This window comes from Schistocerca nitens, chromosome 2 (genome assembly GCF_023898315.1).
Source record: "Schistocerca nitens isolate TAMUIC-IGC-003100 chromosome 2, iqSchNite1.1, whole genome shotgun sequence".
Lineage (NCBI taxonomy): Eukaryota > Metazoa > Arthropoda > Insecta > Orthoptera > Acrididae > Schistocerca > Schistocerca nitens.
The window spans coordinates 1,183,911,584-1,183,935,026 of record NC_064615.1 but is presented as its reverse complement, the minus strand read 5'-3'; the positions used below and the strand labels follow the sequence as shown (position 1 = coordinate 1,183,935,026).

Genomic DNA, 23,443 nt, shown 5'->3' with positions numbered 1-23,443 from the left:
CTTCTTGAAGAAAAATGGACAGAGAATGAAGGAGCTTGTGAAACAACACCACATATACACATAAACTGACTGCAGTGGATGTTGCTGAACAACATGTGGCAGAGTAGAGCCCCATAGGCTACAGTTCTGTACATTCATAGCACCATGCAGAGTAAAATGTGCCTCGTCCATCCAAAGAATGTTCCTCAACCATATGTCACCCACCTCCACGCATTCCAAAAGAATAGGGCCAAAGTCACAGTATTGTGTTGCTACTCTTGTGGCTTTATTTGGTGCTAATTCTGAATCTTGCAGGGGTAGCAGTCTAAAATGCACCACGAACTTTTTTGAATTGTTGACCAGGGAGAGACATTTTGTGTGACACAGCTCAAGCACTTGATGCAGAATTTCAGGAATGTGCTGCACATTTGGCTGTAGATTTATTGATTTAGACGACCAGCTCTAACCAAGATTTACCCTCCTAACTGATTATCCTGAGATCACTTGGGTTAAACTTTTTTGCTGAGAAATATTATGCTGAGATAACTTGGGTCTCCAAATTTTACACATCCCTACAACAATATCTCAATTATAAACTTTGTTGTTTCTTTCACTTCCGCTAGTTAGTACCAGCATCCAGATTATAATCACTGGGGTTCCTTCTGCTGTCACTAGTTAGTGTTTTTTGCAGTTTTGCATTTTGTTACAGTGTACTGTTACTGGCATGTGCTCGTTAAGTTGTTGCAAAACTGTCATTTTATTTTGTATCATTTTGCACATGTTGTTGGAGCATTATAAAAGTGGTTATTCTAGTGAAGAAGAGCAATGGGAAGACATCCCTGTTTTGGAATCTGGTGATGACCCATTTGAATATCTGTAAAGTGAGTAAGACACCAATATAGATTGGTCTCAGGTGAGAATGTGGGATGTTGTTGATCAAAATACTCATTGTGTGCCCTACCAGGGTGTATACATGGACGACAAAAAGAAAATTCCCGGATTTTTCCCGGTTAAAAATATACTTTCTCCCGGATGAAAATACATTTTTTCTGTGTTAAGTAACAGTACACTTTTCCTCGAAACTGTAAAACTTATCAATCCTTTAAATGGTTGTGGTTTTATACACCGGCATAGAATTTCCTGGCACTTTAGAAAACGAAACTCAGGGGAAAAACACGTTTTACAAAGATGTCTGATGTGCGGCAACATGTACACTGCATATTTTCATATTACGAAAGTATAAATTCGAATTCCACCAAACACCGTATGTTACTTTCTGAAGGATTGAAATTGAGATTGCGATGCGCTTTTGTAAGCCAGTTGTAGCTCGTGTCAAGTGATCTCATTAGCTGATGACAGCGGATATTCAGATCATAGGACACGTGATGTAGTTAGCCAATAGCAACATCAGTGTAAAGTAGCGTCAAAACACAAATAGGAAAAGGTAATGGTTTAAATTAATATACATATGTACATAGTGTTGCTACAAGAAAAGAAAAGCTTTTACGTTTAATATTGGTCACTAAGATTAATAAGCTGCAAGAGAAGCTAAGCTTTAACACATAATGATCATTTTTGCACGTGTTACACTTTAAAGATACATCACAAAAATGTGCCAGTAAATTTTTTAACAACGACATAAATGTCTGATCTTCTGGGCTCGAAAATATTCTAAATGGTCACCCTCAAAGATTTGATTTTTGAATGAGAGTCAAATGCTCTGTGATTTAAGAAATTCATCGGACATTCACGCGCACAGAGTTCATCTTGCATAAAAGGAAATTTACTTTGAAAGTACTGCTTTCCAAACAAACATTCGCAATATTTTCCCATGACCTGTTAGAAATAGGTTCGTTTCAGCAGTTGCCAGAGCACGCCAAATAACAGGTGTCACAGCGCTTGCTGCTAGATGAACTATCTCAAAATAATAAAAAAAATTAGATGATTTAGCCACAAAAATAGATAAAATTTTCAATTAGGTCCAACCATAACTAAATTACTAATAGTTCAAATTGAAAATAGTCGAGCATTGTGATATCGTTGGACAAGAAGTGAAAACACAGTTTAAAAATGTAAATCATAAGAAGACACAGTTAGAGGAATCATCTTTGAGCAATTACAAAACTGTATTGAAATCAAATCTCAGAGACTCAAGAAAGTGTAGATAAACTAGAACTAAATAAAAACCTTATTGAAATTTCTAGTGACCCAAATGATTTAACTGATTTGGAGAAGCATCTAGAAGAAATGGTACAGCAAAATGTAGATGAAAAAATAGGTACCAACAGTGCTGTCTCTAATACTGTGGACAATGCTATTCATAATAAGTGTGGGTTACAGAAATTAGGGAAAGAATTAGAAGACACTAAACAGGAACTTAGAAGCAAAATAGCTTCATCTAACATGGGACTATCATCAGAATTATTAGGAGAATTACAAACAGAAAATGGTGTTAATTAGGCTAAGCAGTTTCCAAAGTTTAAGCCGGGAGGAGAAGTTCATTCATTGTATGTCTTAACAGTATTTTCTATATATGTCTCAGAAATGGGACAATACTAAAAAAATAAATTTTGCACTAGGACATTTGGTAGCTGATACAGTGGAGTGGGGAACAGCTCATTCAGAGAAATTCAAATCATGAGAAAAGGAAAGAAATATACCTAGACAGGCCTATATGGAAGGTGCTATTATAAACTACACCTGAGCAACTGGATTTGATTAACGTAGGGCTTGCCAAAAACTCAGCATACAAGCAACACTTTGACATCCGGGCCGCTCTCTGTCATCTCTGTGCACATTGCCCCCACATCATGCTGCACTGTCTAACGTTTTTCAGATGACAAGAGACAGTGTGGTACTGAGTTTCAAGGCTCACACCTCTCTTAAATCAGTTAACTTGCACGTTGTGTGTAACCAATCCTCTTCTCTGGGAAATCAGCTACGTCAATCTCCCCAAAAGCTTCTTCTCCGAAGACTATAGCTGGTTAAAGGTATTTATTAAACTACTTCTCTATTCTTGAAATAATTTGGGTACTCGTGGAATACTTTTCAGTACAATCTCTTTATATTTGCAACTTTCATAGACAATAACTTCTGCAAGCTAAGTCCTTAAACATGAGACTCATTTACATATATTCAAATATCATTGGTTTGATAACCAAATAATTTATGAATATCATACATGTGCTCTGCTTTGTTCACAGCCAAGACATGAAGTAAGTTAAAAGTCTCTAGTCTCAAGCAAGTCCAATACGTGAATGAACATAGAAATCTATATTCAATTGTCCATTAGTCTTTATACAATCAACATAGACACTAAAGAGTACAGAATACTACATAAACTTTTCTAGTTCTTCTCGAAGTGTACTGGAAACTCTGTGGACTGTACACCAGGTACTTGTCTGCCGCCGTTCGGCCGCTGGGTCCATCTTTTTCTCATAACTGTTTTTCGACCTGCACATACAAATACGCGATGGGCAGTAGGGCATATTCATTACTCCCACTCGCCTCTAAAACATTGGGTGTTCAAAACGGTGGAAGGCCTAGTGGTTCTAGAATTTACTCCAAAATTCTCGAAGCAGTACAGCTGTCTAAGCGGGAACTGCAAATGTGCCTCTTAGAAAGCACAGCAGACATGCATAGAACAATGACCAACTTGCTTGAAACTTGCTGTAGTAGGAAATTTGAAAACGTAAGCTATGTGGCATGATGAGTGATATTGTATCATTACTGACTATTGGTACAAGAGACAATAAAAAGTACAAATAAAGTAAAGTTGAGTTTGCAGCTGCATTACACCAGCAATATTGTGTGAGTTAAATTGTTAAGATGTAATGTTCCTACAGTTCAGTTGAGATACAGAGAATGAGGCAAAAGTAGTTTCTATACCATACTGTTAGGAATGGGACAAATTTTCGTAGCTACATGCAAAAGGAGTAAAAATTATTACCTAGCACTTCTCTTCTGACAGTGCTGTGGCTACAACTCTCAAATGATATATCACAAACAACAAAAATTTTTATCATTATCTAATTAACTGTGGTTCACTGAAGACATAATAAAGTTGATATCTGGTACAAATTGTCGGCAAATTGAGAGGCACAGACAGTGTGACAGATTGTCATCACTGAGGCTGCCATGTAATCGTGACTTATTTAGTTTCATTACTGAAAACAATCTTTCATAAACATAAGCTGATCCAGACAGGATATTGCTTTTGCAGCCTTGTTATGGAGACTTCAAAACTTTGTAGACTTCCTGGGCAGTTTTAACATAATTGAATTTGTCTTTTAATCTGGAATTACACTACAGATTGGTCAGTTCGATTTGCACATGAGCAGTGGTGCTGTAAACTGATATGGCAAATCATCTTGAAAACGTCTCAAAACAGATGTGAGGTTGGCAGTGTCCTGGACACGATTTGAAAACTTTACCTGTGTTTCTTCAAACACCAAAACGAATTGTTCAAAATGCGCATTTTCTTTAAACCAGAGAGCTTTAGGTCGGCTACCTTGTTTTCTGTTGTATTGCCAACTAAATCTTGAAATTCTTTGCGCATTCTGGTGTAATGCCTCTCTATAGCATATCTGCAGTAGCTGGTGATTATGTGACTGCATAATAGATACTGAGAATTTTCATCCTTCTCTGTAATTCCCATTCATTTTTAAATGGTCATGACAGTGCAGCTTACACTCCCTCTTTTTGAGTGCATATGCCATTCCAACAAGTGCTCTTCCTTTACACTTTCTTTAAACCACAAGCAAAGAGTGAGAAATGCAAGTGCTGGCACTTCAAAAAATATCACACCTGTGCTGGAAGAGAACCTCTCCTATTGCACTACTACACAGAATGTCACACCATATCGTGTACTCCCAAGAAGGGCTTAGTAAACCTGAGTGACAAGCTAGGCCTCAGCACACCCACGGCCTGCATATGCTGCACGCTTGGCACACTGTGGCCGGCCTTGGGTTAATGGATGATAATGATAATTGGATTTTCAAAAGTAAAGTAAGAGAATACTTTGTTAGCCACTCCCATAATTTATGGACGATAATGATGATCGGATTTTCAAAAGTAATGTAAGAGAATATTTCGTTCACAACTCCCATAATTTATCAAATTTCTGGTCTCAGGGATGTAAACTCTGCATATCTTAAATAGACAGAAACAAAAGCTGAGTAATAAAAGAGAAGCATCTGAAGTTTTTTCAAAGTAGCTGTTTTTCTCTTAATACAACATACAATTAACAAAAATAAAGTAATCTAGAAGTAATTCCCATAATAGCTGGTGTTTGTAGATTACCACTAATCACAATTTGTTGTTGATAAATTACACAGAAGCAGCCTGCAGTAGCCGATTATCTAAAAAAGAGTGTAAAAAATCCAACGCACTAGCAGCAAAACAGATATTTCTTGCAATGAAGTTACTATTTCTAGCTAATATATGACACTAAACATTCATATTTGAGATTAATGTAAGGAAATGAACAACGAAGAGAAAAAAAAGTTACTTTTGGTTGACTAAGGGAAATAATAAACATTTTAGTGTTACATAGCACTCCAGAGGAGTGACTTGTATCCCTCTGTCTTCTTACTGATAAATGACTCTCGTGAATGACAACTGTGCAAGAAGGTACAGTAGTTGGGATTACAGATAGCGTGTGGGCCTGTTATTTTATTTGGACGCAGCGTATTTTACCAAGGCAGGACGGTGAGTGTGGCAACTTTTGGAGAGGAAATACCTGCTAGTGTGTGAATATACAAGTTGTGAGGATTGTCAAACTACTTTGAAGGGGTGCAGAAGCCCTAAGAAGATACATGAGGTCTGTTCAAAAAATTCCAGATCATTCATAATTTCATGACAATGGTGTGTTGGAGTGAAATGTGGCTGGCATCCCTGCATGCACCTGTATTTAATGTGCAACTGCCAGAAGTTTCATTGTTCTGTGTCTGTCAGTTACTGTTCAGTGCTGTACTGAGCAGAATGATTTGTCATACAGTCTGCCAGTTTCGAGATGCCAGAGTTAGAGGAGCAACACGTAGGAAGCCTATGGTAATGCGTGCTTAAGCCATACTTGGTGTTATGAATGGCTCCCACGGTTTAAATATGGGCAATGGAAGTTAAAGATGAGCCTCGTTCAGGATGCCCTTCGGCATCTGCTGACGGTGCTCGTGTCAGGAACATCAGTGAAGTTCTGCATGCCAATCAAAGACTGACTATACGAGAGATTGCAGAAGAATGTAACATTTCAGTTGGATCATGTCATGAAATCTAGACACACCATCTTGGAATACATTGTGTTGCTGCGAAGTCAAAGGGTTCACGAGTCAAGGCCAGAAAGACCTTCGCCTTGCAACATGTGAAGAGCTTTTGGATCGCGCAAATGAGAACGAGATGTTCCTTAAGAGAATTGTAACTAGTGACGAGACGTGGGTCTACAGTAAGGCCAATGTTCAATCTTCACAATAGGTCAGGAAAGGTTCTAAAATACCAAAAAATGCTTCCCAGGTCAGGTCAAATGTCAAAGCCGTGCTGACAGTTTTCTTTGACTTTGAAGCATTAGTTCATCATAAATTCATGCCATAGGGACAAATGGTTAATTGATGGTACTATCGAGATGTGTCGAGATGCCTGCTAGAAAATGTGAGAAGGGAACGGCCAGAAATGTGACGAGACAATTGGTGACGCTTGCATCGAGATAAACTCCACCGTAACCAGTCATGAGCCCAGTTAAGAAAGGTGGAGGGGGAGGAGTAACACATCGTTAAAAAACCTCGGTTCACCTAGCCCAGGTGATAGTACCTCGTGAGGGACCCTCGGCAGGGATATGGTGAAGACCTCAACAGCAGCGAAGGTGGAGAAGATGGACTTCGGTACGGTGGAGCTGGCGGAAGAGGCACCTTTTCTGTTTGGGTACAAAAAGAGTACAAGTAGCGACTGAACCCCAGAGGGGTGGCTACAGACAGCGTCTGACTCATGGTGAGTGGCTGAATTTAGGCTGGGCATCCTACTGCCTATGTGGAAAGTGACGGGAAACTAACACATTACATTTCCAAGCAGAACATAGTATGTCTCTCCATGTGAAAGATTCCAGAGTTAAAACTTCCCCTGATTCAGATCTCCGGAGGGGAACACATTGAGCGTAGATGTATTTGAAAGGAAGAAAGGGACAGTGAAGGGAAGAAAGATAAGGATTGGAATATGGAATGTGAGGACACTACTGCAAGCAGGAAAGCTAGAGAAGGCAAAACAGGATTTGAAAAGGAACAGATTAGATGCTCTTGGTTTGTGTGAAATGAGAGGGAGAGAATGGGGAGATAGAAAGTGAAGATTATAAGCTCTTTTACTCAGGGGAAATCAAGAGTGGTGAAAACGGAGTAGGAATATGGATAGGGCAAAAGTTGAAAAATAAGGTAATGAAGGTACAATATATTGATGGAAGACTGATGATGATACGACTGAAGGGTAGTTCAAAAGATTTGGTATTAATACAGGTATAAATGCCAACCAGCCAGCATAGAGGTGAGGAAGTGGAAGAATATTATGAGAAAATACAAGAACTCATCGAGAAAGAAAATAGAAATGCCTGCGTTATCATCATGGGGGACTGGAATGCGGTGGTGTGTGAAGGAAGAGATGAAGATGCAGTAGGAAAATTTGGATTAGGAATAAGAAATGAGAGAGGTGAATGACTAATTAGTTTCTGTGAAGAAAATGTATTAGCAGTGGGCAACACATTATTTGAACACCACAAAAGGAGACGTTACACATGGATATCAAATTTGAATAGGGAAAGATATCAGTTGGACTACATCCTGATACAAAAAAGGTTTAGGAACTGTTTGAAGAATGCTAAAGCTTATCCAGGAGCAGATATAAATTCAGACCACACCTAAGTAATGGGAGAAATACAAGTGAAGTTGGAAAAAGTCTGGAGAGGTAAAGCAAAGGAAAGGCTAAATATAGAAAGACTCAAAGAGGTAGGAAAGGTATCAGATTTGGATAACAGATTTATGGAAAGATGGCAAAGAGGTAGTGTTGATGAAAGTGTTAATGACAAATGGATAAAAATGAGGGAAGGACTCATGGACTCTGCCAAAGAAGTACTAGGAATTAGAGTATCCCAAAGCACCAGGAAAGAATGGATAACAGAAAACATGTTGAAAAAGATGGAAGAGTGGAGAAAGTGGAAAAGTGTAGAAACTGAAGAAGGCAAAAAGAGGTACAGGAAACTGAATAATGAATTAAGAAGAGAAACTGAAGAAGCAAGAGAAATATGGATGAAACAGAAATCTGACGAAATAGAGAAAATGGAGAAAGGTGGAAAGTATGAAATGATGCATAGACTGGCTAGTGAGATACTTTTTGAATGTAAAAGAAAGAGGAATAATATGGAAATAGCAGAAGAACCACAGGAGGTTCTGAACAGATGGCAAGAATATATTGAATGTCTGTACAAGGGGGATGAAATGCAAAGCGAAATTAAGGTTGAAGAGGAGCAATATGTTCTGGAAGATGGAAAGGGTTTCACCATCTTGGAAGCAGAAGTAGAAAAGGCGCTGAAGGAGATGAAGAACAGGAAGGCATGTGGAATTGATGATTTGCCAGCAGAACTGTTGAAGAGCCTGGGAAACAAGGCAAGAAAAGAAACAGTCTACCTCTGTAATGAGATATATGACAAAAGGGAATGGCCAGAGGACTTCCTTGCAACAGTTATGGTACCAATAGAGAAAAAAAGAAACACTAAAAAATGTGAAGAGCACCAGACCATCAGTCTAATTTCTCATGCAGCTAAAGTCTTGCTGAGAATGTTGAATAGAAGGCTATATGGCAAGCTGGATAGAGGGATTGCAGAGGAGTAGTTCGGATTTAGAAGAGGAAAAGGAGCAAGAGATTCTATTGGCCTGTTAAGAACTATAGGGGAAAGATATATGGAAAAGGGTAGAGAAATCTTTGCTGTTTTTATAGATTTAGAAAAGGCTTTTGACAGAGTTCAGTGGAACAAGCTGATGGATATTTTGAAGAGGAAAAGAGTAGATTGAAAAGAGAGATGACTGATACAGAATCTGTATTTACACCAGAAAGTAAGGATAAGGATTGGAAATGAAATGTCAGAAGGAAGCAGCATTGGACGAGGTGTTAGACAAGGTTGTTGCCTCTCCCCGCTGTTGTTTAACGTATACCTTGAAGAGATTATTGCGAAAAGCTTAGATGGGAAAAGTGGAATATGTATTGGTGGAAAGAGAATAGAATGTATAAGATTTGCTGATGACATGGTATTAGTGGCAGAAAGTGAGAGGACAGTGAATAACATGCTGAAAGATCTGAATGAAGCTTGTGTGGAATATGGGGTGCAAATAGACACAGCAAAAACAAAGAGATTGGTCATCAGTACAAGACACAGACTGTCCAATATTAAAATAGGACAATCTATCATTAGCCAAATAAGTGCATTTAAATATCTTGGAAGCACAATAACTGAAGAAGTGAGATGTCACCACGAGGTGAAAACTCGAATTGCCATAGAGAAGGAGGCATTCAACAGAAAGAGGAGACTCTTATGTGGCAAATTAGATAAAGAACTAATGAAAAGGCTTGGCAAATGTTTTGTCTGGAGTGTGGCATTATATGGGGCAGAAACATGGATGCTGAGACGAGAGGATGAAAAAAGGTTAGAAGCATTTGAGATGTTTATGTGGAGGAGAATGGAGAGAATAAGCTGGATGGAAAGAGTGAATAATGACAGAGTATTGGAATGGGTTGGTGAGAGAAGATGTCTGCTGAAGGTTGTAAGAGAAAGGAAAAAGAACTGATTGGGGCATTCATTGAGAAGGGAGTGCTTGCTAGCAGATGCTTTGGAAGGATTGGTTTGTGGGAGAAGACTGAGAGGAAGAAGGAGATACAAGATGATAGATGACATAAAGGGAAGAGGAAATTATGCAGACCTGAAGAGGATGACAGAAGACCGGACAGCCTGGAGAACTTGTTGTTGTTGTTGTGGTCTTCAGTCCTGAGACTGGTTTGATGCAGCTCTCCATGCTACTCTATCCTGTGCAAGCTTCTTCATCTCCCAGTACCTACTGCAACCTACATCCTCCTGAATCTGCTTAGTGTATTGATCTCTTGGTCTCCCTCTATGATTTTTACCCTCCACGCTGCCCTCCAATGCTAAATTTGTGATCCCTTGATGCCTCAAAACATGTCCTACCAACCGATCCCTTCTTCTAGTCAAGTTGTGCCACAAACTTCTCTTCTCCCCAATCCTATTCAATACCTCCTCATTAGTTACGTGATCTACCCACCTTATCTTCAGCATTCTTCTGTAGCACCACATTTCGAAAGCTTCTATTCTCTTCTTGTACAAACTGGTTATCGTCCATGTTTCACTTCCATACATGGCTACACTCCATACAAATACTTTCAGAAACGACTTCCTGACACTTAAATCTATACTCGATGTTAACAAATTTCTCTTCTTCAGAAACGATTTCCTTGCCATTGCCAGTCTACATTTTATATCCTCTCTACTTCGACCATCATCAGTTATTTTACTCCCTAAATAGCAAAACTCCTTTACTACTTTAAGTGTCTCATTTCCTAATCTAATCCCCTCAGCATCACCCGATTTAATTTGACTACATTCCATTATCCTCGTTTTGCTTTTGTTGATGTTCATCTTATATCCTCCTTTCAAGATACTGTCCATTCCGTTCAACTGCTCTTCCAAGTCCTTTGCTGTCTCTGACAGAATTACAATGTCATCGGCGAACCTCAAAGTTTTTACTTCTTCTCCATGAATTTTAATACCTACTCCGAATTTTTCTTTTGTTTCCTTTACTGCTTGCTCAATATACAGATTGAATAGCATCGGGGAGAGGCTACAACCCTGTCTCACTCCTTTCCCAACCACTGCTTCCCTTTCATGCCCCTCGACTCTTATAACTGCCATCTGGTTTCTGTACAAATTGTAAATAGCCTTTCGCTCCCTGTATTTTACCCCTGCCACCTTCAGAATTTGGAAGAGAGTATTCCAGTTAATGTTGTCAAAAGCTTTCTCCAAGTCTACAAACGCTAGAAACGTAGGTTTGCCTTTTCTTAATCTTTCTTCTAAGATAAGTCGTAAGGTTAGTATTGCCTCACGTGTTCCGACATTTCTACGGAATCCAAACTGATCTTCCCCGAGGTCTGCTTCTACCAGTTTTTCCATTCGTCTGTAAAGAATTCGTGTTAGTATTTTGCAGCTGTGACTTATTAAACTGATAGTTCAGTAATTTTCACATCTGTCAACACCTGCTTTCTTTGGTATTGGAATTATTATATTCTTCTTGAAGTCTGAGGTTATTTCGCCTGTCTTATACATCTTGCTCGCCAGATGGTAGAGTTCCTGGAGAACTACCATGTGAAAACCTGTGAACACTGATGATGATCTTGAGTATTCTCCAGACCTGATCACTGTGGACATGTTTTTTTTTCCAAAGTTAAAAACTCCATTGAAAGGACAAAGATCTGCAACCATAGATGAGATGAAAGAAAATTCACAGATGAAGCTTCTCCTGATCCAGAAACAGTTGTACAAAGACTGATTCTGGAAGTGGAAATCGCACTTGGAGCTTTGTTATCAAGTGTGTAGGAGAGTACTTTTGAGGGAGACCATGGACAATATGTAAATGGTAAGACTAGAAAAAAAATTGTAGACAGAGTTACGGAACTTTCTGAATAGACCTCGTATAATATTAATGATGTTCTGAAAATGACAAATGAAAACTTACATTCATACCGATTCATTCTATTAAGAGTTTTTGTGTGGGATGCTGATACTGAGAGAAGTTCGACTTTATATATATGATGATGTAGACTGTTAATGTCAATACACAGCTTATTAATGCGAAATGAGTCAGTATATTATTCAACAAAAATTATAAATACAATGTCGAGTTTTTACAAATGACAAGTCTTTTGAGGGTATGACTGAAAAATATAAGGAAGTAATAAAGAATCTGCACAGAATAACGCACGTCCAACAAATTAGAACACTATGTTTGTGGCATCCTAGCGCAGGGCATAGGGCCAGATTATTGTTGTAAAAGTAGCAGAAACTCATATTGCATTACAAATGTATGGATGTCAAGAAAAGTGAGAAAGGAAAGAAGAATTATCTACAGAGTGGTAATAAATATCACTGAATGAAAATAGCTGAGGAGAAAAAAATTATTTTATGTTACAAATTATTGTCAAATTGTTCTGTTGCTAGGCAACCAGATAATTAACTGATCAATGAGGGGAACTGTGTATCATCACCTTCCCTCCCTCACATACGTACAGTCCAGCCACACAGGAGCTCTCCTCTCATCACTCAGTACTACCCAGGACTGCAGTAACTGAATCACATCCTGCTACAAGGTTTCGACCATCTCTGGTCGTGGCCTCAAATGAGTGTCCTCCCACCCATCCCACAGGGACATCCCACTGACCATCCAATCTATGTAATATCCTTGTCCATCCCTTTCCACCCCTACTCCCAACACCCTTATCCCATTTTTCTACTGACTTAGTTGTAAGCCCTGTGCTGCATCCTACGTGGGTGTGATAACTAACAAGTGGCCTGTCTGCACCAATGGCCACTGCCAAACTGTGCCCGAGAGACAGCTGGAATACACAGCTGCCGAGCATGCTGCCCAGCACTATGTGCTCGACTTTGACTGCTTCGTAGCCTATCTCATCTGGATTCTTTCTACAAGCGCCAGATTTTCTGAACTGCAAGGTAAGAACTTTCCCCACAAATTATCATTCAGTCACATAACACCCTCAGCTCAAAGTTTGCCAGTTCCTAATCTCCAAATGCCACTGTCCCCATACCGGCTCCCACTCCATCTCAACACACGAATTCTTTTCTGTCACACTGCATAGGTCTTTTGCTTTCTCTAATTATCTCTCCTCCCCTTTGTTCCACCCCACTCCAGCCACAGCACCACAATGCTGTACCCAGCAGCTCAGTATCCTGTCCACACCACATCTCTGCATGCCCCGACTGGCCCCAAAACTCCTCTGTATCCCCATTTTCTGCCCCAGCGAAGGCTCAAATTGTTGCTCAGATGCAGACACTGTTGGCTTTTAGTGCCCAGAACTACTGTATCCATGAAGCTATAAGTTGTGCTTGCGTGAATGTTTGTGAGTTTTGTTGTCTGTCTGACAAAGGACTTTGTGTGATGGCAGAATAACATCTAGCAATGTGTCACTCAACAGCACCTCCCTGTGGTGAGCAGCATTCCATAGTGTTGTCATATATGTAAAGTTTAAACAACAAACTAAAATTATGGATATCAACAATATCTGAGGCAAAGGAAGAGCACCACTGTAAAAGGTGTGGTTTAACATCGCTTTTAGTAAAGTGAAGTGTTATCCAACAATTACTGGCCGACGAATGATGATCACTATGCTTGGCACTAGTTAATTTGTTTGTAATTGTAACGTGTTTGGAAGCTGTATCATTTGTGAATGCATACCGGTCCTGACAGATGCTGCGAATATCTGAGAAGTGGCTATGCAATCACTTACTCGTTGGCTGGGCAGTTGACATCCTGGCTCAGAGAAAAGGAGTGTGCTATTGAATGCCACAATAATCGCACTTACATCAGAGAAGAAAAAAGAAGATTCATTCTGTTGTTTACACTGCACAAAACTGTCAGATCAATATATGGTCACAAATTGTAGATAAGTGTTGCCTTTCTTATGATATTGTAAATGAAGACACAATACAACTGCACTGAACAGAGGAGTTTTCTACTATTTTGGGTAGATGGAGTTGAGAATTGGTTAAATCTTTCTGATTCCACGAGAGGAGCAGTTGCAATGGTGAAAAAGACACATAAAGAATAACTTCACTATTTGTCTGAAAAGTATTTCAAGAGGCATGTGTTCACAGTTTATGAGAAAGGGTACTTGCAATCTAAAACACTACATTCTGGCACCTGTTGCAGAAACCACAATACTTTTGTGTTGGAAATAGAATAAAATTTGTACAAGAAGAAATATTAAAACATCAGGAGGAAATTAACAATTCTGAATGAAGATTGCACTGACAAATGTCTTTAGCAACAGGGTTAGCAGTCAAAATTATCTTTTAGTGCACAAGCCATTATGAGTACTACAGTTAAAGAGAATTAAGAAGAATTGCTTTATCAGTGAATAATCATCAAATCATTTGAGATTGGTTATGTCACAGGAATCCACGAGTCAGACAATAGTCGACAGCAACTTCAAAGAGCTACTGCTGTTTTGTCAGATCTGTAAATATGAGACATGATAACTAACATCATCAGCAGTAGCTGCTCATCGAGAAATGATAGTGCAGCCTCACTGAGTTTGTGTAACACAGTTCTAGTAACATTGTGATGCAGCAGGCAGCTGTACTGAATTTGATGAGCTGTATTGGAACCAAATTGATTTTTGTTTGGTGACAGTGCATGTGTCGTGCAGTTGAAGTTAATTTTGTTTTCCAAAAAAGATACTAATTAAGTCATCCAAGTTCTAACAATTATTGGTGGGAAAAAATTAATTATAAACTTAATATCACTGTCGCTATATGCCATTACTGATTAGGAGTATGGGGCAATGCCTGGAAGAAATTTTCAAAACATTTAATGCACGTAATCACATACAGTTGATGTCCCTGAGACATACTAAGTCTCACCTTGATCTACAGTAATGATGTAGGTGGAAAAAATGAATTAAAATTTGTACCAGTGCCGGAATTCAAACCTGGGTCTCCTGTCAATAGGCAGATGCACTAGCCTGTCACTGAATCTACCACACCTGCTACCCTTGTCCATATCATAGATAAAGGTGAGACTCAATATGTCTCAGTTACATCAGCTGTATACTATTAATATATTACCTATGCCTGATGTACATGCACAATTAATCCCATTTCACTAATTGCTAAGGTGCTATTTCAATACTGGAAAGCCTTGGCAATACTGATGCAAGTTTAGAAGGTGAATAGTAATGGGGTGAGCCACGAGTCGGAATTTGTATGTTGTATCAGGGAGGGAAATGTACTAGGGTAATCTGTGCAGCTATCATAACCGTAATGCCAATGTGGTGTAATGTCTAGCGCATCTGCCTAATACATATGAGACCCGTGTTCAAATCCTGGCACTGTTATAATTTAATTCACTGTTTTGGTATACATCATTATAATTTTAACACACAGTTTCAATAAGTTAATACAAGCTTAGATACTACTAAAGCAAGTATGAAAGCCCAGGGTAACAAGTAAAGGTCCAAATTTAATACTAGAATAGATAGCAATAATGCTGACTTGGTAGAACACTTAAAGAGTCAAGGTGATGAATTAAGAATCAAGTTAAAGGATCAAGTTACATACCAGAAACTTGACCAGCGTAGTAGTGATTCTCACAAAGAAGAGTTGGAAATAAATAAACAAGTATGTAAGTTACCATCAGCTGTCACCTTTATCTGGGGAGTACATACTGAGGTGATTAAACAGTGTGACTTACAAATTGAGTTAATGAACAATGCTATGATGTAAATAAGGATTTCAAACAGATTACAGATTTCACTAAACAGGAATTTAATGAGGTATATAAACAAATATCAGGCATGGAAATCAGATTAAATGTATCAAAGCAAAATAAAGTTCCAGATGGGTCTGCAATCTCAGGCTCTACTCTTGTAGTTTGGAAGAGCATGTTAATGATTTAACTAAACAAAAGGTACAGGAATAGACTGATGTCTCATTTCTGAACCAACACTGGTATGACACAAACAGAATTCCAGAAGCTTTGGGATAAACAGGTAAAACTAAAGATACTTTGGAAAACACTATTGATCCACTCCTCAAGAACAGATGCAACAATTGAAAAATTAATAGCGGTAGTCAAATATTCATTTAAAAATATAAGACAACCTGATACTAATTTAATGTTAAGTGTAATGTTAAAGAAAAGCTAGCAACAAGTAATAGCATTTTAGTACTGGACATTTTAGAGATAGAATCTACCACAATAAATAAACCCAGTGAGTTACATTCTGATATAGCTGAACTGTCTGATTTTGTTATAAATCAATAAAATACTTCCCACGACAAAGCTATAATACAGAATCAAAGAAAAATTCAGACACAAATATCAGTTTAAATATTTTTGAACAACATAAAGATTTAAGTGATGTTATAATTTAATGTTCTACTTCACAACTCTGGTGGAACATAATGACTATCTAGTTGAGCAGAATTTTCTGCCAAGTATTATGTTACTGGTTAATATACCTCTTTTATTAGAGGATGTTTGCAATAAGTCTATCTGAGAAAGATTACTCGCTTCAAATACATAGTTACTATTAAACTGGCTGAACACCTATGTGGCAGAGTTCAATCATTAGTTTCAATAGAACTGTGTAGACTTCAGATGTCTATTAACTACCAGTGTTAACTCACATGACATGCCTGATAATTTCATGAGATTAAGTACCAGCTGGTTACAATTAAACTGACAGTGTTCCGAGCACTGCACTGTGAGCTGTACACATCAGAGGATGAAACATTGTAGGTATGGTCATTAATTAGTGCTCTTGTAGAGTATGCTGAAAAAACTAATAGTTCCCCTTTCTGCCACAAGGTGAAAATATGGCACTGTAAGAAGTCAGAATATGAGGTGTTTCCTGTTTTGATGTCAGTGTGCTGTTTGTCACTTGGCAACATGTTCTGATTTCTTTTCTGTGTGACTCTTGGTAACATGTTAAGAAAATTGAAGTTTTCCATTCAAGATACAATGGATATTGAGGAGAGAGACCTCACACTGCTAGTATATTTGTTTTATCACAATAGCAGCAATGCATTGGAGGAACATTGCCAACAGATACGGCTACAAAGAGATGCTGTGTCAATAAATGTGTTACAGAATATGACCAAAAAATTGAAGAAACAGGTCAATTAGGTGGTGCAGCAGGGAGAGGAAGGTGGTTCATTCACATGGCAGTTGTCGATGAAGTTTCTGTAGCTATAGCTGACTGTGCAGCACACACCTCAAATTCCACAGCCAGTGTCATGAGAATTCTCTCTCCTGTGGTCAACAGTTCAAAAAACTTTGTGGCACATTTTACTCTGGTACCCCTAGAAAATTCAGAATGTGCACCAATTAAGTCCCAAGATATGGTAAAATGCTAGGACTTTGCCATTTTTATGTTGACATACATGGAAAAGGATGACATGTGGCCAGAGAAACTTCTTCAGATGGATAAGGCACATTTTACTCTGCATGGTGTTGTGAATGTACAGAACTATCGCATATGGAGTTCTACTCTTCCACATGTCGTGCAGGAACATTCCCTGCACTCAGTTTATATGTCTTTGTGGTTTCATGAGCTCCTTCATTCTCAGTTCACATATCTTTGAGAAGATGACACCACACGGGCATGTTAAGTGTACAGTGACATCTGCACGTTATAAGGACCTACTCATGCAGTACATGATTCCAGCTTTGCAAGAACACAGCTGTGTCCACAGTGTTATTTTAATGCAAGATGTGATGACAAAACATGTAGCTTGCCAGACAAAAGATTTGAATTGAGAAACTTTTGGTAATGATCTCATCTTCTCTAGGGAATTTTATAAACATATCTAAAAACAAAGATGATGTAACTTACCAAACGAAAGCGCTGGCATGTTGATAGACACACATGTCTATCAACATGCCAGCGCTTTCGTTTGGTAAGTTACATCATCTTTGTTTTTAGATATATTTTTCCCACATGGAATGTTTCCCTCTATTATATTCATATCATGAATTTTATAAACATACGGCCTTACAGATCATCTGAGCTAAATCTGTGTGACATCTGTTTGTGGGGATATCTGAAAGAGTGTGTTTATCAGGGATGTATCCAGACTCTTCCTGATCTGAAGGATAGCATACAATAACATATTGCTCTAATTTACCGGATACGCTGATACGCTGTGAGCAACTGTCAACCATGCCCTGTTACGGATGGAGCATGTTGCTGATTCGAGAGATTGTGCTGAATACACATTGTAATGAAAGCACTGTTATCACACGTTTGATTGTTCCTGCCCTTTACCAGCACCCAAGCCTTATCTTGACTGCTTACAGCACCACATCATCACCTGATGGTGGAAAGTGGAACTATTATTATTATTATTATTATTTTTTTTCCTCCCACACATCCTCCACGAGTGCACCAATAATGAACATACTTATGGTGCTGAGGATTCTGCGATGTGTACAGCCCGCACCACAGCACTCAGAACACTGTCAGTTTAATTATAACCACCCTGTAGAAGTGACTTAGTTTTAATACTTATTAGAAGGATTACTTACAAAAATTGCAGAGACAGATTTAGCTATTTACTTTTTTACCTTATCTAATGTCAAATTGTGACTTTAAATGTCATACGAAAATTACAAAGAGATGGTAAGGGAGCTGATATGACAACTAATTTGAGTATTAAGTACAGGTACAATGGATTTACCAGTCCTTTTTGTAGTTAGTCCATACATATAGAAAAATGGAAACAAAATACAAATAGTTTATCCTCACAAAATTGTCAGGACTACATCACACAGCACAAAGTCTAAGTTTGGATTACATGGATGGCATCAGAAGTATATGTGGACCTCATCTGGAAAGTGGTGCCAACATTATCATCCTTTGTGCAGCACAGCATCGCAACTACAGTGTGCAGTTTTGTCAGACAGCGGGTGGACAGGGGGGAAGGTGCGTAGTAAGCAAACTGTTGGTGTTTGTGCTTGCACTTTCTGTTTTATGTGTAGAGGGCTTAGTTAAGGGCTACTAAGGCTTACTATAGGACAGAAAAGGGATTAGTACTAAGTACAAAGACTATACGTGGATGGCTTGTAGTTCATGAAGAATGTAGTGGAGAAGCTAAAGAGGCAAATTGTCACAACTTTTTTATAATGATGAAGCGTGTTTGAAACGACAAATATTGTCTATTTTTTTATTTAACAGCATTGCAATGATGTTATCTGTCTAAAGAAATGGATATATAGTGTAACATATCATTTATGGTAAAGCAATGTGATACCTTGTGTCTACTGGACCAACAAATGATAATTGCCACAGTGACAGGACTTGTTATTAGTTAATTTGCTTTGAATTGCAACTGCTGGGAATTTGTGTCATTTGTGCATGTACACTGGCTCAGATGGGCGCCATGCGTCTCCAAGATGGGTCAACAGCAGCAGTATTGCTGAGCGTTCTGGTAACTGCTGGGTGGATAGTTATACTGTGCTGTGACGTCATGTCTCAGGGAAATGGGTTGCGAATTTCAGATCAATATGTGCTCCCAAACTGTAAACTACATGTTGCCTTATGATGCAATATAATTGCATAGAACAGAAGAGCTTTCAATTCTTTTTGGTAGTGAGAGTTGAGAATTGGTTAAGGCTTCAAGATTCTAGCACAGGAGAAGTTGCAATGGTGAAGAAGTCCACATGAAGAATAACTAAACTTTTTGTCTGAACAGTACTTTAAGAGGCAGCAGTTCAGAGTTTAAGAATAACAGCACACTCAGTATGAACTGCACAATACTTCAGACACAGGGAACACTTCAACATTTACAGTGGAACAGGTCTCATTTGACCTTTCAACATTTCTATGTTTTTTTTAAAAAAAAAAAAAAAAAAAAAAAAAAAAAAAAAAAAAAAAAAACAGGAAACACCAAAAACTGAAGCTGAGTTACTGAAGATATTTTAAATTTTTATGTGTGTCTACAATTATGGAATCAGAATCCCTTCAACCAACTACAGATGCTATGACCATAAACATGAAGAATTTAATGATAAGAAAGAGAATTTTCTGCAAAGTTTGGACTGAGGACAAAATGAGAGGTAGATTACAATCCAGAATCCAGAATTTTGAAACCAGTGTACTTTAAAAGTGACTAAATGAGTTTGCAGTGTAATAAAATTATACAGTTACTGAATACACAGACTTACCTGTGATGTTTCATTGTTATCTTTAGTAATGTCTGCATTATCATGCAGACCATAAACTTCAGGTGATGTAATGAGAGGTAAAGTGCGTATGTATTCCAAACATCCCTCAATAGAGGTGTCCTGTGGAACATAATAGAGTCCACTGCTGGAAAACGCATACCTAAATGCATAAAAATTCAAAATGAATAAGTTTATGATTCTGCAACCATATCAAAATCCTCTTTGGCTATTGCACAGAAATTATCAATAACTAAGGCAAAAATATGGAAAACAATGGTATCTTGACAATAAAAAAACAACTGTTCCTCAGCACTGACATAATGCAAAGGTTGGAACTTAAATAGTGGCAACTATTTATTCACAACGGATACAAAAGAGTTACGTGTTTCCACCTGTTACTATCCTTCAAAGTAGTCAGCAGCATTGTGTAGAACCAGTTGCCAGCAATGTGGAAGGCATAGTATACCATTAATAGATCCTGTTCTGTCGATGGTGTGAATGGAGCAGTCTAAAGTTATGGTGGTTCTTGTGTAAGACTGTGATGGAGTTATCCTAAAGCATTACATTCCTCCACGGCATACCGTCAATGCATAGTATTACTATTCATTTTTGGAGCATAAACTGCGACCAGCTATGGAAAAGAAGAGGTGACACTTTCTGTGCAAACCACCCATCATTTTGCACAACAGTGCGCATACAGCGCAAGCTGTGGCTGCTCTGTTCAGTTGATGGGATTGGGAAGTACTGTACTATCCACCATACTCCCCGGACTTAAGTCCTTGTGACTTCGATTTGATTCTGAAGATGAAGGAACCACTTCATGTCATTCGCTTCAGAACTGTTCCAGAGATTCAACAGGCAGTAGACCACTCCATTTGCACCATCAACAGAACAGGCTCTGCTAACGGTATACTACACCTTCCACCTCACTGGCAACGGGTTCTACACTACGCTGGTGACTACTTTGAAGGACAGTAACAGGTGCAAATGTGTAACTCTTTCATATTGGTTGTGAATAAATAGTTGCCACTATTTAAGTTCCAACCCTCATACAATGCAAATGTTTTTATTATTATTATTACTATTATCATTTATTTATTCATCTACATTAATTTCTGCCTTGGAGTTTCATTTCTACAAGGATTTATGCATTAGGCCAACAAGAGATGTCCATCTGTGGATTACTCTTAACACAAATAAAGTAATGACACTCTGAGCAAAGTAAATTTACCTATGAATGTTGCAGGCTGAGATTCACAGCGCAGAATGTCACAACTATATGGTAGCAGGCACGTAACAGACCATCAACATGAAGGATTAATTCACATTACGCAGCTGACCAGCACTCATTTATCTTGTAGCTGAAGCACCAGCAAAATGTTTACACAGACACTCTTCTTTCTCAATCAGTGTCAACATATACTACTCCTATGTTCATCAATTATAGTAATGCATATAGTTCTCAGAACTTTGTAAGTGACTGAACTAATTCTGTACCCCATAAATACATGTCAATGAGAACTGAGAGAACTGATCAGGATATACCTCTAGATCCAATCCAGACATTTCTGTAATGCAGCTGTTAGTACCCATAATGTGACATTATGGACGGATTGTTTTATCGAGAAGAAATATTGACAGACTGCTTCCCAAACCGTACAGTAAAGAGTGTGAGGAGTCAGGCCCTCCAGCCTCTTCACTAAATGTATTACAGATGACACAAACGCTAAATGACTATTAAATAATAGTACTTCATGTACACTTGGGCTTCTGCTGTCATGCGAACAGCATATAAACTGGTGGTATTAATCCAAAGTCATAAGACTCTGAAGCACTCAGGTCTGGAGCAAGGGAACTCAGGCAACGGTTTCAGGTCACAAGGCATAATGGATTACTTCTACAATAGTGCCAAAGTCAGACGAAAAAGATAAAGATATGAACCTTAGATCCTCAACTGCTTGTTATGTAAGAACAATATGTTGCAAAACTAGGTTAGAAGAAGAATTTAAACAAGAGTAGATGGGACACAGAGTGTTTATCAGAAGATGGTCACAAATGAAGACAAAACAGAATTAAATCAGGACATATGTTGTTGTTCAGCACATGAATAGTGCATTGAGGAAATTTTGTAAATAAGAAAATTAAAAAAATACTGGAAGAATCTCAACTGGATTAGCAAATCTTGGTTTACATACAAACAAAATACATCCTATGAAAATCATTTAAGTTTACAAGCCACTATGCTCAGATGTAAGTCTACAAGCGATTACGCTCAGATTCTGATAATGAAGCACACGGCCCATAAAAAGAGTTATGGAAACTGATATACACCGCCAGACAAACAAAGTGAAGCACCCAGAAGACATCGCCAGATGTGTATGTGTACACATCACATGTGGCTTGAAAATGATTAGCGTTGCAATTTTCTGTCACAGGTAGAACTGTCAAAAGAGTGAACTACTGTTGTTTTATTATTGTTGTTACCAGGACCGGTAAGGTATATGAGGGGCACAAAAATCATCAGATTTTGGGAGATCACTGCCAAAGACAAAGATGCTGCATAATCACCTAAGACAGCGTTATCAGCACTTGACAGTGCGTGAAAGGAGGCCGATTGTGAGTCTCCATTTGGATGGCTGGTCAAATTGTGCAATATCCAGATTTCTGCTGTAATTTGATGAAACAGTGTCGGACTACACGGGAAAGTGAGGACAGGCCTACCTGAGGTCAAGGTTCGACCACGTACGGCAACTGTGAGAGAGGATTTCAATATTGTTTACCGAGCACATCATAAGACTTCACATCTGTGTGTGGCATCAGAAAACAAATAATGGACTCTCTGCAACATTCTGTGTCATCCCGCACAATGGTTGGAAATTAGCAGCAACGAGACTACTGCCCCACGTGTAGAACATCATCAATAACATGACACAAACAGCTGCATTTCAAACGGTGTCACGCACCTGAAGCTCCGACTGGTAACGGATGAGTTGTATTGTGTTAAGCAACAAACTGCGAATCTGAACTAACCTGGATGACCACTGTCAGTTGTTAGGACAGTAATCTGGGATGAGGTCCCTTTCTTCCAATGTTTTGGAGGGGGACACAGTGTCTCAACCCAGGAAGTTTCATTTCACTTTCGTTTTTTATCAGGCAGTGTATGATAGGAAATCACATTTCACAATGATAACGGGAGACTTTAGCCCTTAAGTCCCACAGATTTTTTTTTTTTTTTTTTTAAAAAAAAGAAAAAAAATTATTATTTAACATTTTTATAAAATTTACCTTTATTATCAAAGTAATCAATGAATATGAGAAGAAATTCACAAAAAGTAAAGAACCAGTTGTTTTAAAGTGGTGGTTTCACTTTGGAATATAATTTTAAAATTTTTTACAAAATTAACCTTTATTATAATGGTAAGCAACAAATACAATAAATTGACAGAAAATAAACTACCAATTGTTTTAAG

General features: G+C 38.3%; 1 protein-coding gene across 1 annotated transcript in view; it reads right to left on the bottom strand.

Annotated features, from left to right (window-relative positions):
• The window catches only part of LOC126235648 (dynein axonemal heavy chain 3), a 1,245,905-nt gene that overhangs the window by 111,634 nt on the left and 1,110,828 nt on the right, over positions 1–23,443 (bottom strand). The window contains exon 60 of the mRNA XM_049944362.1: positions 19,974–20,133. Coding sequence (XP_049800319.1) covers positions 19,974–20,133 — 160 coding nt within the window. The remainder of the gene's footprint in view (positions 1–19,973; positions 20,134–23,443) is intronic.